This window comes from Myiozetetes cayanensis, unplaced genomic scaffold, assembly GCF_022539395.1.
Source record: "Myiozetetes cayanensis isolate MyiCay16 unplaced genomic scaffold, myiCay2020 scf5-8, whole genome shotgun sequence".
Lineage (NCBI taxonomy): Eukaryota > Metazoa > Chordata > Aves > Passeriformes > Tyrannidae > Myiozetetes > Myiozetetes cayanensis.
This window is the reverse complement of record NW_026087742.1, coordinates 2,889,709-2,904,346: the sequence shown is the minus strand read 5'-3', so window position 1 is coordinate 2,904,346 and position 14,638 is coordinate 2,889,709. Positions and strand designations below refer to the sequence as shown.

Below are 14,638 nucleotides of genomic sequence, written 5' to 3'. Positions count from 1 at the left end.
AGAGGTTTTTGGGTTATTTTCACATGAAAATTGGTGCTGGGGGAGGTAGAGGTTAAATGCTATTGTTTGTTTATTCCAGTGTTGGCAGCATCTGAGACGAAAGGGCTTTACTTGAGCAAAATCTTCCCCCTGGAAACAGCACACACAGCTTTTACCGAGAAGCTTCTGTCTTGTCAGGCCAATCAAACAGAACAAACATGTTTTCTTGTTGCTGAACTTTACAAATGAAAAAAACAAGTTACTGTTCTATGCCTAAGGTTCTGGATCCTGCTCCATGTATAACTTCAGCAGCTCTCCCGAGGGAAGGGGATACTGGTGTTATTGGGAGGGACTTTGTGCATCCCCACATATGCAGCTATGGCTCACTAGAAGCGAGCAGCTTACCTGTTTTTCCCCATGTCCAGTTTCCCAAAACTGAGGAAAGAAAAGTATGTATTTATTAGACAGCACCACAAACCAGAGGCTGGATGGATAAGGAAGTAATTTAATAAGCCTCCCTCTCAAGAGATGCTTAATAGCCAGAAACACTCCTTTAGTGGAGCAGCTCATTCACAGAAGCATCAAAGAACTTCAATCAGACATTCACTCCACAGGGACAAGGCAAGGTTTTCCTTCTCTTCATCTGAGGTGAGGTTAAGCTCTTTAACATTAACAGTGCTGCTACTCCAGATCTGCTTCAGTGCTTCCAAGTATGACAAAGGAAAGCGGAGTCCGTGAGTCTGCTGGGGAAGAAGAAATAGAAAAAATATCCTTCAGCTGAGAGCAGTGTCCTTATTGCACAGCAATGTGTGAGACTGTGGGTAGGGAGCAGCAGCACTGTGCTCCCTTCCCACATGGCACTGGTGAGCATTCTCCAACAGTTTTATCCAGGCCTGTTTTGTCTTTGTAGGGAAAATGCTAAACTGTCTTCTATGTTCTAGCACACTTTAAGAGGTGGGGATGTTTGCAGCACATGGCTTTCTCCTGTGGTTTCCGCACTGAAGCATTATATAACCTTAAATTTACACTCTTGCCTTAACCCTAGACATTATTTTTGGAAGGTCACAGAAGTTTATTTCTAGCTGCCACATGCAGTCTTTGGATACAGTTTGACACAAGCACAGAGAAGCTCCACTACCAGGCCTGGAGTCTTCAAGGGCAAGAAGGAATATTCTGGGATCTGCGTGTCTTGTTCAGGTGTCTTGTTCAGTGTACAACCTCAGCTCTGGAGGACCAGTGAGATTTACCTCAAAAGCCTTGCTGTAACTACTGAGACAAGGACAGACTGTGTCCTGTTTTGCCTCTATTTGTGCAGACCTGAATTCAAGTGTTTTGGATCACAGACCTAAGACACAGCATCTCTCTGCCATAGAAGCAGAAATAAGGGTTCCAAAGCTCAAAGCCACTTTTAAGAAGGGTTTATGACAGCAGAAGCACATTGTACCTGCGAGCAGGAACAGAGAGACAACCTAAAAAGTAAGTACATTTTCAGAACAAGGTACGTCTTTACTCCCAGTGCTGACCCACCCTACCCTAAAATGAACACCCCTGTAGTGTGTTCCACTGGATACAGAATCTAACATGGGGTTAGCATGGCAGTGATCCTTAGGGACTATGTGCTGGCCTATCCAGTAGCCTCAGCAGGACACACCACTCAAAGAGCTGGTTTTAGTTGCTCCAGTAGCTTTGCTAACTGGGACATAAGGTATGCACCAGAAATCCTTGTTAACATCTCAAGTGTTTAATTAAGCATGAGATCACATTACTCAGTTCTACGCTTAACTGCCTCTGTGGTGCAGCCTCAGCTCACTGGGCACTGCAGGGATGGGCAGGAATGCTCTGTGTGCTGAGGATCACAACAGAACCCAGGCCCTGCTGCCATTTTGGGCAAGCTCATCTAATGCAGGAAAACCACCATGGGAAGATAATTTTTGGTGTGTTTGCAGGAACAAACCTGTGACGTGCCATCCTCACTAGCAGTGTCATCTTCTGTCCCCATCATGTGAGTGTCTCTCCTGTTCTTTAAGGAATGGTACACATAAACCATCTCCCTGCGAATTTCATCCTAAAAGACAGCAGGGAGGAAACAGTTACACATGATCCACACCCTCAGACTCCTCTCACTGCTGTTGCCAGTGCTCCTTAATTCTGGAGTTACTCTTACAACAAAGCGCACAAGTCACCCTGCCAAATGAATTTTCCAACAGCCAACCTTCCACAGCAATAAGGGACTCTCCAAAACACCTCTGAAAATTTATCTGCTATCATCTTCTACCTTAAAACTGCCCCTACTGGAGTCCCAGGACTGATGCTGTACAGAAAACGGGCCATTTAAGGGAAAGTAATAATGAACAGGTGTGCATCAACACATTTCCAGTCTGATACTGATCTGTCTCTTAAAAATCACATGCCCATTATCAGTCCTTGGTCAAAGCTGTGCAAAGCAATTCAGAGCCCTCTGGGCAGGTTGCACATGGAATTTGTGGACACAAGTCTTGCATGTGTCCTGTCATCCTAGGTTGATCTCTGTGACGTCAGAAGGCAAGATGGCCAAAAAACTGAGGGGGAAAAAAGTCTCCAAAACCTACACAGTCTCACAGCAGTATGGACACAAGCAAGATGGGATCAGAAAGTTATGGTGTGCTTTTCTTAGAAATATTCCACTCATCCAAAAAAAAAAAACAAACCACCTACTGTACAAGATAATCTTTGCTGTGTCCCACCCCCTTTTTTTAAAGTGAGATAAAAAAAGCACTTCTGCAATTTTATCCTAATAAACCTTCATGGATAAGACTTAGTATAAACACAGCATAATACAAGATGCATGTATCAGTGTTGTGGAACAACTTAGTAGTGCCACTGGCACCTGCTTGGATACAGAGATAACTTAGAAGTGAAGATTAAATGGAGCCACAGCAGCAGCTGCAACCACCAGAATTCCCTCTCTTGAGGAAACCTATTTTTATAACTTATTCGTGTTCTTTAATACAAAGAATAGTAAAAAAATCTATTATCAAGACCTGTAGAGGCCATTTAGCTGCTGTAACGATCTACCCCATCAAACCTCAGACAATAGCCATGCACCTCCCATAGAGAATCACAGGCTGAATTTACTTTTGTAGCCCCCCTCCAGAAGGCTGGAATGTGCCACATCACTCAACAAACAACCCCAAAGTATCCTAATGGGATGCAGGAGCCAACTGAGTGCAACTGCATGACCCTTTTGTACAAGAGAGAAACAACTCACATGCGCTCCCCAGCCCACCCCAAATATACAGTACTCACAGCATTCTCTTGATCTGGTTCCACGGAGATGAGAGCGTGATCTCTGAACTGCAGTCTGATTTTGCTGTCTATTTTTGGCAATTTCCCACCTAAGGAAAATAAATCCTCCCTTAGAAAGGAAGAAAAACAGATAAACGGTCCAAACTGAGGCCCCTCTGTGCTCTCTCCACTCTCTCAGGGCTGGATTGTTTGTTAACCTGTTTCAACACCACATGTCCTCAAACTTGCTGTGGAGGGGCCAAGGAGAAAGAGATTTTTTTAATTCTCTCACCTTTCCAGTCTACAAAGAGCTGTAATAAATAGCAAGCTAGACCCCAGAGACAACTGCTACCAGTTAAATGCTCTCAGGATACAGTTTATCACAGCTGCCAGTTCCAGTCTGGGATAACCTTTATTCCACTCTAAAGGAGTGTCATCTCTCCCACTAGACACAGGGAGCAAACACCCACGTGGGGCCTCACAGCACATGAAGCTGATGCTGGACTGCGATCTTTGCCTACCATAAAATACCAGAAGTCCCAAGAGGAGCAGAGTTAGCAACAGCTCTACCATCACATCAGCCAGTTTTAGTAACTTCAAAACCTACCTGGAGTCAAGGAACCAGAGTCACATCCCAAGCAAGGCGGCAGCCGGTGCATAATGAAGTCCTTCTTCATGTCAGATGACCTCAGTTCCTTGGTGTGGTCCAGGTGGTCTGCAAGCCTCCTCAAAAGGCTGCTCAGCTTTTTGGTGGAGTCAGCCGTATTCACCTGCTAAATATCCACACAGAGTTGTTCTCACATGAATTCAGGCCATACAGACCAGGCCTATGCTGGTACAGCAATGCTGTAAAACTCTGGATGCTGCTCTTCTATCTTTGCAAGGTTAACACTCAGTCGCAAAACAACTGCCTTTCTTCATTTTAGACATTCCCCATGAAAGCACCTCTTTCCCTTGCTCTGGGGCTACTGCCATGCTAAAGGACGTGCAAATGCAGTTGAAGAGACACTTTTTCCTCCTGAAGCTGATCAGCACGACAGGACCACCATAAAGAGGTCACACAACAATTTACATATTCACTAACTTTTAAAGACTGAAAAGCTTGGCCTGAGAGTAATTATGCCTGGCTGACAGATCCCAGGCAAACAGCTTTACTTTTAGAAGGAAACAAGCCATACGAGGACACTGTGATAGGAAAGAAAAAGAGTGTAATGAATCAGGCAGTGCTTGAGATGAAGCCAGCCTCAGAATAGTCATCCTGAAGACTTCAAAACAAGTGGCTAGGCTGCTAGACAAGGCAGTGCCATTGCACTGAGCCTTCAGAGCAGATCAGGTTCTGAAGTTCCGTCTGGGTGCACCATTATTCCCTCAGTTCCACCTACCTACCATCAGCAGTTGCCTTGGGATGCTCGTTCGCAGCACCACATCGTCTTTTGCCATGTCAAACACCAGGCCAGGAATTGCATCCAGTAAGAAATCTCCCCAAGAGCTGACGGACAGGAAGAAACAAAAAAAAAATTACTGAAATAGATGCACTGAAATAAAAGAGACATCACAACTGGTGTCACGGGCTGGAAACTCTGAGAATTCAAAACCTGTCTAGTGCCTTTCATGGCCCTTCTGTTACTGCTCTGTAGCCTCATGCAGTGGCTGAAGTTCATGTATGTTCTCACCCCCTTCAGGTCAGTGGCCCTTCTACAGAGGGAAGGAACTGGCTTGAGAAGGGTCCAGTTTCTTTTGCTTCCAGGTGCTTGCCATTTATCACTGCCTTCAGCTTAAGTGAAGGAAGGAATTCCTCCTGGGGCCTTTACCATCCAGCCACATGCACACACAGCCCCACTACACACAGTGAAGTGTGTGGGGTTGGTTGTGTCACTTAATGTGCTTTTGAGACATTTATACTGAAGGAGGTACCCAGGGTTATCAAATCCAACATGGCAGTGGTTTTCAGCTTTACTAGAAACTTAATTACAACCCCAAAACGAAGATGCCTACAGGGATTTTAATGATACCTGACAGGCAGTTTGTAGGTGTCTTGTTTGCATTCTTATTCTACATACTTAACCAAAAACATCGGGTTTGATCCCTGTGCTTCTGTTCCTCAATTGTAACAATAAACCAGAGGAGGAGAGGGAGGACTCCTGCTCCTTCCTGCACCTTCTGTGCCCAGCTCGAGTGACCTTGGCAGGAAGAAGCTTATGCCAAAGTGCTGCCCTGTCCATGGGTGACTTTCTTCCCTCCCACATCCTGAGGCTGATTTATGGGACAAACACCCAGGGCTGCCAGCAGAACTCCCACCCACCCAGGCCGGGCAGCAGGGCAGGGCCTGTCCTCCAACATACACTTCATCCTCTGCTCTTGTTCTCCCTCAGCACTCCTATTTGCAGCACTGATCTCTACACACTACTTTAGTTTAGGAAAAAAAATGCCACTCCTTATAGTCTTAATGTTTTTTTATCATCTCCACTCAAGTCTGCTACACAGTGGGAGGAAAGAACTCTGGCCAGTAAGAGGAATTAGACATCTTCTACTTTTCACTGCTTCCCTCCTCTTGCCCCCATAGTCTCCATCTGCCAGCAACTGTCTTCAGCTACTCGCTCCTTTTCCAAACTGCCCTGCTTATCCCACACGTGCACACTTCTGTCCTGCTGGGATCTGGCTCAGACAAAGCTGAAAATACCTGAAAGTGCCGCCTCCACCAGCACTTCCTCCACAGCTATTTTCAAGGATTTCTCTTCAATTTTCCAAAGAAATGTTTCCAGATCATACTTCCATCTACAAGCCAAATCAGAACACCAGCCTGTACAAGGACTCCTGCTTGTTTTCCCTACACTAGCTGACAGCAGGTGCAGAGGCAGGATGTCAGCACTTCATTACCAACAGCCTTAATGGGGGTGACTCCACTTTTTAACCTTGAAAGAAGTGCAGCTTTTCCTTTTCCTCTCTTTTGGGGTTTTTGTTTTGGCCTTCTGAATAAAATAACACAAGTGTAAATTGAAATAATCTGAACCTAACTTTTAGGAAGACTCACACCTTTGAGCAGCTTCCTCTTAACCCTCTCTCCATGTTGGAGGAGTGGCCACATGAAGAGTTACCAGCCCATCCTGGGCTTCCAGAATGGCACAGCTGGTGGTTAGAGATTCATCTCACAGTTATCTAGAATATGTCCAAACTTGTTCTGCCCTTCCTAATTCCTAACCCAGGCCAATGACTCCAAACCCAGCACCTGGAAGGCTGATTAAGTGGCAAGAACATTTCCCTATGTGATAAGAGTGTGGGCACAAGGACCAGGAGTGTGTCATAAGAAATCTGACTTGCATATATGGGGTAGGAGATAAAAAAAACACAGATAAGCAGAAAATATTTGCAAGGAAGAACTGGCAGCAAATCTATCAGAAGATTAGTGTGGGTGAGTACCAAATACAGAAGAAAACATGATAAAAGGAGTAACTCATGACTCTTTATGTGAGCTATGAAATGAACAGTAACTTCAGCCACTGAAGAAAGATTTTTTTTAAACATAGGAGTGAGTCTGCAGTTGTAGCATCTTCCACATTAAAGCCTACACCTGGTAAATAATAAAATAAGCAATTAAAAAGCAATCAAGCTTGCTGCACGAAAACCTCTCAAACATGCTGCTTCAAACAGCAACAGCCTTGCCTCCCTCCTTCCCCAAACCTTCACAGCATCTCAGGTCTGTACTACTTGCACACATCACCTGGCAGAGGAAAGCCACACAAAACAAAAGGTAAAGAATAATTACTTGTTTTGGTAGGTACTGATGGTCACATGTGTTGAGTGGGAGGTCCCAAGAGGAGTGTCAGCTTGGTGTATGGTCCCTCTTGGGAAGTACAAAAAGTCACCTGGCTGCAAGAAAATTGGTATATTTAGGGCACCAGGTCAAAACAGAGAAAATACTCTTTGAGCAGACAGTCTGACAATATATATTCTTTAAAATCACAAAATGGAGCAATCCTGCAATGTACACTTTAATAACATAAAGAACACTAAGCCAGAAGTTCAAAACCTTAAACTTTCCAACCTAGTGACAATATTTACTGTCTGAAAACACAAAACAAGCTTTTTACCATTACAGAACATGCAGACTCCTACTGAGCTGCATGAAGAGGACAAAGAAGCAGCTGAGATGGAGCTGCTGGCAACACAGTGGGCTGGCAGAGGAGCAGTGAAATGGGAATTTGTTCAGATCACATCAAAAGAAAAGGCTACTATTCCACAAGAAAAGCCAAATATTCTATAAAAATTGTAATCTGTTACAATACTGTTGTCTGAGATTTTCAGTTAAAACACTTAAAAAACAGGTACAACCTTCCTCCTCTTCCCTCATCTTTCTTCTCACCTATGTAAATTAGAACTCCACAATGAAAAAATTCTCATACCTTTAAAATGAACTCATGTGTGGGATTCCCAATCCTATCTTCTGATTCCACATTATATTCCCGAGCTAAATGCACCGTTGGTTTATAGAGCCGCCAGTGTTTCTCGCCTTCCAGCTGAAGGATAAACACCTGCAAAAGACCATAAATCCAAATCTGTAAGGAAGTAATTCCTTTCACATTAATTTTTAGATAGCTACAATTCAGAGAAATTTACATTTGAACTAATTTTTTTGGTCTCTGTTTAGAGACAACAGGTAGAGGAGCTGTGAAGTGGGATCTGTTTTATCCTAGGGTAGGCATTTGGAAATCCCTGTTTCTCTCCAGTCACTTAAGTGCCTGAGAACTCACTCAAAAAGAGACATCTGCCACACAAATATCCAAAATTTCAGGTGAAAGAGGATTATCCCCAACAGAACAGCAGAAACCTCTATAGGGTGCTCCAAGGGGGTTGATGGCATGAGCCAAAAATGCTGGATGTGAGGCTGCTGAACAACAAGCATAAGAAAAATGAAACTCCAGACGTATTTAATGGAAATGAAAATATTAAAAAGCAAAATATACATATAAGGGTTGGATTTTTTAATTTGGTTTAAGTGGGGTAGCCCAACTTTTTTTTATAATGCAGTGTATATTAGTATCTTTCTTTTAGAAGCTGATTTAAAATGCATTTGGACCACAGGAATTCATCATCAGTAACTTCTTAAAAACAGCAGGACCAACAAGCACAACCAGTCTGCTGTCACTGTCCAGCTGAAGAAAGAGCAAGCACTTAGTAAAGGAAAAAGGACTTTTAAATTCTTGGGGCCTGAATGAAGTGAAAATGAAAAAAGGTGCTACAAAGCTTCTGCAGCTGTGAAAACAAAATTCTCATTTCATCTAATGGAAATACCAGGGAAAGCCAAGTTTACATGATATTATGATTAGGTATTACTATTAGTACATCTTCAGCAAAAATATGTAAGAAAAACAAATATAAGGAAACACAAATAAAAAAAACCCCACAACATTTTCCTATAATGTTTAGTGGGGGGGAGGGTTAGAAGCACACACACAACAGCAAACACTGCCAGCAGCAAAAGCCCATGCAGTTTCACAGGCAAGGTTGTGCTGTCCTACCTCGACATCATCATAGTGAGGAGGAAGGCCCTGGGATCCCTGGGGAGTGATGTAAACATTGGACCCCACCAGAGACCCAAAGTAGCACTCCAGCTTCTCCTGAATCTTCCACAGCTCCTCCTGTGAAAACAAAAGATGCTGTTACTGCTGAAGAGCTCAGCCAAGCCTGGCCCACATCCTCCCCATGGCTTGGGAAGAATGATCCCATCAGGGACACAGAGGCTGGGAAGGCAGGTGCTCTGTACCAGTGTTTCTCCTGAAGGAGAGCACTGGAGATGCAAGGGGATCTGCCTTGAGATTGCTTGCTAAGCCAAAAAGTCTGATGCCCCAACATGTGTTTATTCTCTTTAGGCTGCACAACCAGACAAACGAGGCTGAACAGAGGAAAATAATCCCACAAACAGCAAAACACCAAAAGACAATAAGCTCATGCAGGACCTGCATTCTCTCACCAGAGAGAGAATACAAAGCTTAGAGACCTCTCACCAATTACTCCAATCATTTGGGAATATTCAAAACCAAACTTTACTGATCCACACCCAACATGTGACAGACAAGGCAGTGAAGGCAAACACCACAACTTGCCAAGGCAAACAGCAGCACTTGGCCAAGTGCAGCCAGGAACACTATACCTGGGACTCAGCTTGTATTTGGGACCTTATTTGGGTCCACTTCACAATTAAATTGTGTTGACACCTTCAGACAAAAAATTAGGACTACCTAAATCAAAGCACCTCCAAGAATCCAAGTCCTTTACGCAATTGTGCAGCACCGCTGTCTCGTTCTCAAACACAAGGACTGAGGACACTCAGCTAAGATGGGCTGCTACATTTCCATGGTGCAATTCATTGGCAAGAACAGTGGAGTGTCCTGGAAATATTTCACATGGTTTCCCACTTTGCCCTTCATTAAAGCGAAGTGGCTCAAAAGCCACAAAGTTTGCACAAGGAAACAGCAGGGCAGAAGGGATAATTTAAGCACAGATGCCTAATCATCAATTTTGTGCTTTTTTTTTTTTTTAACTTTTCTGTGACAAAGCAAAATTTCAAAAAAGAATATATTATTATATCTATTATAGCATGAATCAGATTTTGTTCTTACTGCAGAGCAGTGAAACATGATGGACAGTGCAAAAGTATAAACTGTGTTTTAATACAGCTCATGTAGAGACTTCAGCTGGTCATCAGTGTCAAGTTCTTCCCCTGGGGACAGAGATGAAGCCATGTCTAGCACAACTCAAGCAAAACACACGACATTATTAAGCCAGCATTAATTATATCCAGTGAAACCATCTCACCTTAAATCTCTGAGGCTGATGAAACTGTATTGTTGCCTTTTTCTGGTCAAAATCCTTCTTCAGCTGCATGTAATTCACTTTGCCTTCTTTATTTAAAACCTTCTTCTTTCCATTCACACACCTGCAGATATTCACATCTCGCCCATAATACAGGTCCTGGCTGCACAGTTCCTTCAAGTCTGACAGCTGGAACAGCGACAGGTAGTAAGCCGCCACCAGGGGATCATTTCTCTGGACAAGCAGTGGCTTTTGCTCCCAGTATTCCTTGAAAAACACCTCTTCTTTGATGGGGGAGATCAAGCTTCTGAAGAGGCTGTCTGGGTTCTCAAAACACAGGACTGATGGAGAACAAGCCACTTCCAGCTTTGCTCGTTTACACTGTGCCTGTGTTTCTTTTCCCATTTCAGCATGCTTCCCTCCTTTCTTGGGCATATTCCTTTTCAAGAGGAGAAAGGACCAAAACAGTCAACCAGCAACACAACCTCAAGACCTCATGGGCCCAGAGCAGCAACTCTTAACTTATCCTGTGGGATATCAGAGTATCTCAGGAACAGCTCTGGCTTCAGAGCCTCACTATTTGCTCCAAGCATTAACAGTTTTACAGAAGACAGGGAACACTGTTAGGCCTTTCTGTTAATTATTTGTAATTACTACATTTACAACTTTAAAACTTGTAAAATTTACTAGTTTAAGAACTAAAAGGCCAAGATTCTGCTTTCAGTCTTGTCGAGCTGTCAGACTTGGTTTATGTAGAACAAAGGAGGTCTCCACAGAGACTTCTCCAGGCTGAGCTACCCCAACTCTCCCAGCCTGTCTCACAGCTGCTCCATCCCTCTAATTGTCTTCCTGGCCTTCCCTGGACTTGCTCTAACAGGTTTGTGTCCTTCTCATGTTGGGGGCTCCAGAGCTGTATGCAGCGCTCCAAGTGGAGAATCACCAGAGCGGGGCACAGGGGCAGAATCCCCTCCCTCACCCACCGCCCCTGCTTTGGATGCAGGAGTGCTGCCATGGATGGCTACAAGCTCTTCAGAAGGGACAGGCAAGGTAGGAGAGGTGGAGGGGTGGCTCTGTGTGTTATTGTCCCTTGACTCTGTAGAACTTGAAGTCAGTAACAATAAGGTTGAGTGCCTGTGGATCAGAATCAGGGGGAAGGCCAACAATCCTGACATCCTGGTGGGAGTCTGCTACAGACCACCCAACCAGGGTGATGAGGGTGCTGAATTATTCTACAGGCAGCTGGCAGATGTCTCAAAATCGCCAGCCCTCGTTCTTGTGGGTGACTTTAACCTGCCGGATGTCTGCTGGGAACTCCACACAGCAGAGAAGAGGCAGTCCAGGAGATTCCTAGAGTGTATAGAGGGTAATTTTCTGCTCCAGCTGGTAAATGAGCCCACCGGAGATGGGGCCCCGCTAGACCTGCTGTTCACAAACAAAGAGGGGCTGGTGGGAGATGTGGTGGTCGAAGGCTGTCTGGGGCACAGTGACCATGAAATAAGAGAGTTTTCAATGCTCAGGGGTGCAAAGAGGGCCATCAATAAAACCTCTGTGCTGGACTTCTGCAGGGCAGATTTCAGCCTTTTCAGACTAGTTCAGAGGGTACCCTGGAAAACTACCCTGGAAAACAAAGGGGTCCAGGAGGGATGGACGTGCTTCAAGAAGGAAGTCCTGAGTGCACAGGAACAGCCTGTCCCAATGTGCCGAAAGGCGAGCCGGCGGGGAAGATGACCGGTCTGGCTGAACAGGGAGATTTTAAAGGAAATTAGGGTAAAAAAGAGAGCCTACCAATTATGGAAAAAAGGGCTGGCTACTCAGGAAGAGTTTAGGAATATAGTTAGGTCTTGCTGAAAGAAAATCAGAGAGAAAAGGCAAAACTTGAATTCAATCTTGTCACTTCCGTTCGAGATAACAAAAAGTCTTTCTACAGATACATCAATAGCAAAAGGAGGGACAAGGAAAACCTCCATTCTTTATTGGACATGAGTGGGAACATGGTTATCAAAGATGAGGACAAGGTTGAGGTATTTTAATACCTTCTTTACCTCAGTCTTCAACAGTAAGACAGGTTGTCCTGAGGACAGCTGGCTTCTGGAGCTCATAGACAGAGATAAGAAGCTGAATAGGCCCCCTGTAATCAAGGAGGAGTTTGTGACATGCTGAGCCACTTGGATCCTCACAAGTCCATGGGACCCAATGGGATCCATCCTAGGGTGATGAGGGAGCTGGTGGAAGAGCTCGCCAAGCCGCTCTCCCTCATTTACCAACAGTCCTGGCTCACTGGGGAGGTCCCAGATGACTGGAAGTTGGTAAATCCACAAAAAGGGCCAGAAGGAGGACCCGGGAAACTCCAGGCCTGTCAGCCTGACCTCAGTGCCTGGCAAGGTTATGGAGCAGATCATCCTGAGTGCAATCACACAGCAGCTACAGGATGGACAAGGGATCAGAGCCAGCCAGCACGGGGTAGGAAGGGCAGGTCCTGTCTGAACAACCTGATCTCCTTTTATGATCAGGTGACCCACTTGGTGGATGAGGGGCAGGCTGGGGATGTGTCTGTCTGGACTTCAGCAAAGCCTTTGACACCATCTCCCATAATATACTCCTGGAAAAGCTGCAGCCCAGGGCTTGGACAGGGGCACTCTGTGCTGGGTTAGGAACTGGTTGGAGGGCCAGGCCCAGAGAGTGATGGTGAACAGGGCTGCATCCAGTTGGGATCCAGTCACCAGTGGTGTCCCCAGGGATCAGTGCTGGGCCCAGTCCTGTTTAACATCTTTATGGATGATTTAGATGAGGGGATTGAGTCCATCATCAGCAAATTTGCAGATGACACCAAGCTGGGGGGGGCATGTCAATCAGCTGGAAGGCAGGAGGGCTCTCTGCAGAGGGACCTGGATAGTCTGGAGAGTTGGGCTGACTCCAATGGGATGAAGTTCAACAAGGCCAAGTGCCGGGTCCTGCACTTTGGCCACAACAACCCCCTGCAGCGCTACAGGCTGGGTACAGAGTGGATGGAGAGCAGCCAGGCAGGAAGGGACCTGGGGGTGCCGATTGACAGGAGGCTGAACATGAGCCAGACTGTGCCCAGGGGGCCAAGAGGGCCAAGGGTTCCTGGCCTGGCTCAGGACAGTGGCAGCAGGAGCAGGGAAGGGATTCAGTGCTGGGGAGGCCACCCCTGGAGTGTGGTGTCCAGCTCTGGGCCCCTCAGGTCAGGAAGGACATGGAGGGGCTGGAGCAGGTGCAGGGAAAAGCAACCAGACTGCGGAAGGGACTCGAACACAGGCCCTGTGAGGAGAGGCTGAGGGAGCTGGGGTTGTTGAGCCTGGAGAGGAGGCTCGGGGGAGACCTCATCCCTCTCTACAACTCCCTGAGAGGAGGTTGTATCAAGGTGGGGGTCGGTCTCTTCTCCCAGGCAGCTCTCAGTAAGACAAGAGGGCACGGTCTCAAGCTCTGCCAGGGGAGGTTTAGGTTAGATGTTAGGAAGAAGTTCTTTACAGAGGGGGTAATCAGGCATTGGAATGGGCTGCCCGGGGAGGGGGTGGATTCTCTGTCCCTGGAGGTTTTTAAGAGGACACTGGATGTGGCACTGATTGCCATGATCTGGTAACAGCGGTGACCGTGGATCAAGGACTTGATGTTCTCAGAGGTCCTTTCCAACCCATGTGATTCTATGATATGCCGGGTTTTCTGGGCTGCCAGCTCAGCTACAACCTTCCACCCACCAGCACCCTCAGTTCCTTCCGTGCCGGGCTGGAGGACAAACCCCAAGCAGAACCTCACACGGGAGCAGCTGTTCCCCGCCAGGGCTATTCGCTGCCATTCGGGAGCCCCGGCAGCTCCCTGGCAAGCAGTGGGAATAACGCCGAGCACAGCGGCTCTGAGCACACGCGGGGTCCCCGCTCCCCCGTCCCGGCTCCCGCCGCCTCCATCCCGCCCTTCCCGTCCCGCGGCCCGCACTCACCCGCGCGGGAGGGAGGGAGGGAGGAGGGAGGGAGGGAGGGAATGGCGGCGGGGGCGAACCGCACGGGACCGGGGCGGGACGGGTCGGAGACGGCAGGCCAGGCAGGATGTGCGCGGCGGAAGCGGGAGGCGGCCCCGCCGCGCTGGGAGTCACGGGAGGAGCCGCTTCCGGGCGGGCAGTACGAAATACGACAGCGATCCGGGGTCGCTGCGGCACGTATTCCCGTGGGAACGCTGCGGCATGTGTTCCGGTGGGAACGCTGCGGCACGTATTCCCGTGGGAACGCTGCGGCATGTATTCCGGCGGGAACGCTGCGGCATGTGTTCCAGCGGGAACGCTGCGGCATGTGTTCCGGTGGGAACGCTGCGGCACGTATTCCGGTGGGAACGCTGCGGCACGTGTTCCAGCGGGAACGCTGCGACATGTGTTCCGGTGGGAACGCAGCAGCATCTCCACCAGGGTTAACCAGTCTACTTCATGCAACAGTGCCTGGGCTTCAGCTGCATTATGGGTGGGATTGGAGGGCACTTGCTGCATTTTGGTCCGATGTGTAACCTGTGGAATGGGTGTGTTTCCTGGGAGAAAACATTCTGGAGTGGCAGAATGGTTGCCACAGACACCACGTGAGTG

The 14,638-nt window shown here is 47.0% G+C and overlaps 1 protein-coding gene across 2 annotated transcripts; it reads right to left on the bottom strand.

Annotated features, from left to right (window-relative positions):
* Positions 1 to 200: 200 nt before the first annotated feature.
* RIOX2 (ribosomal oxygenase 2) lies at positions 201 to 10,488 on the bottom strand. Of its 2 annotated transcripts, none has more exons than XM_050333644.1 (9): positions 10,057 to 10,488; positions 8,760 to 8,879; positions 7,644 to 7,772; positions 7,007 to 7,110; positions 4,630 to 4,732; positions 3,851 to 4,016; positions 3,265 to 3,353; positions 1,934 to 2,044; positions 201 to 722 (listed from the first exon to the last, which is right to left on the bottom strand). In XM_050333644.1, exons 1-9 carry the CDS (start codon positions 10,486 to 10,488, stop codon positions 561 to 563), a joined length of 1,416 nt encoding a protein of 471 aa, XP_050189601.1. In that variant the 3' UTR covers positions 201 to 560. The 2 variants fall into 2 exon arrangements, with proteins under 2 accessions (XP_050189601.1, XP_050189602.1); XM_050333645.1 differs by having other exon boundaries at positions 201 to 719.
* Positions 10,489 to 14,638: the final 4,150 nt, after the last annotated feature.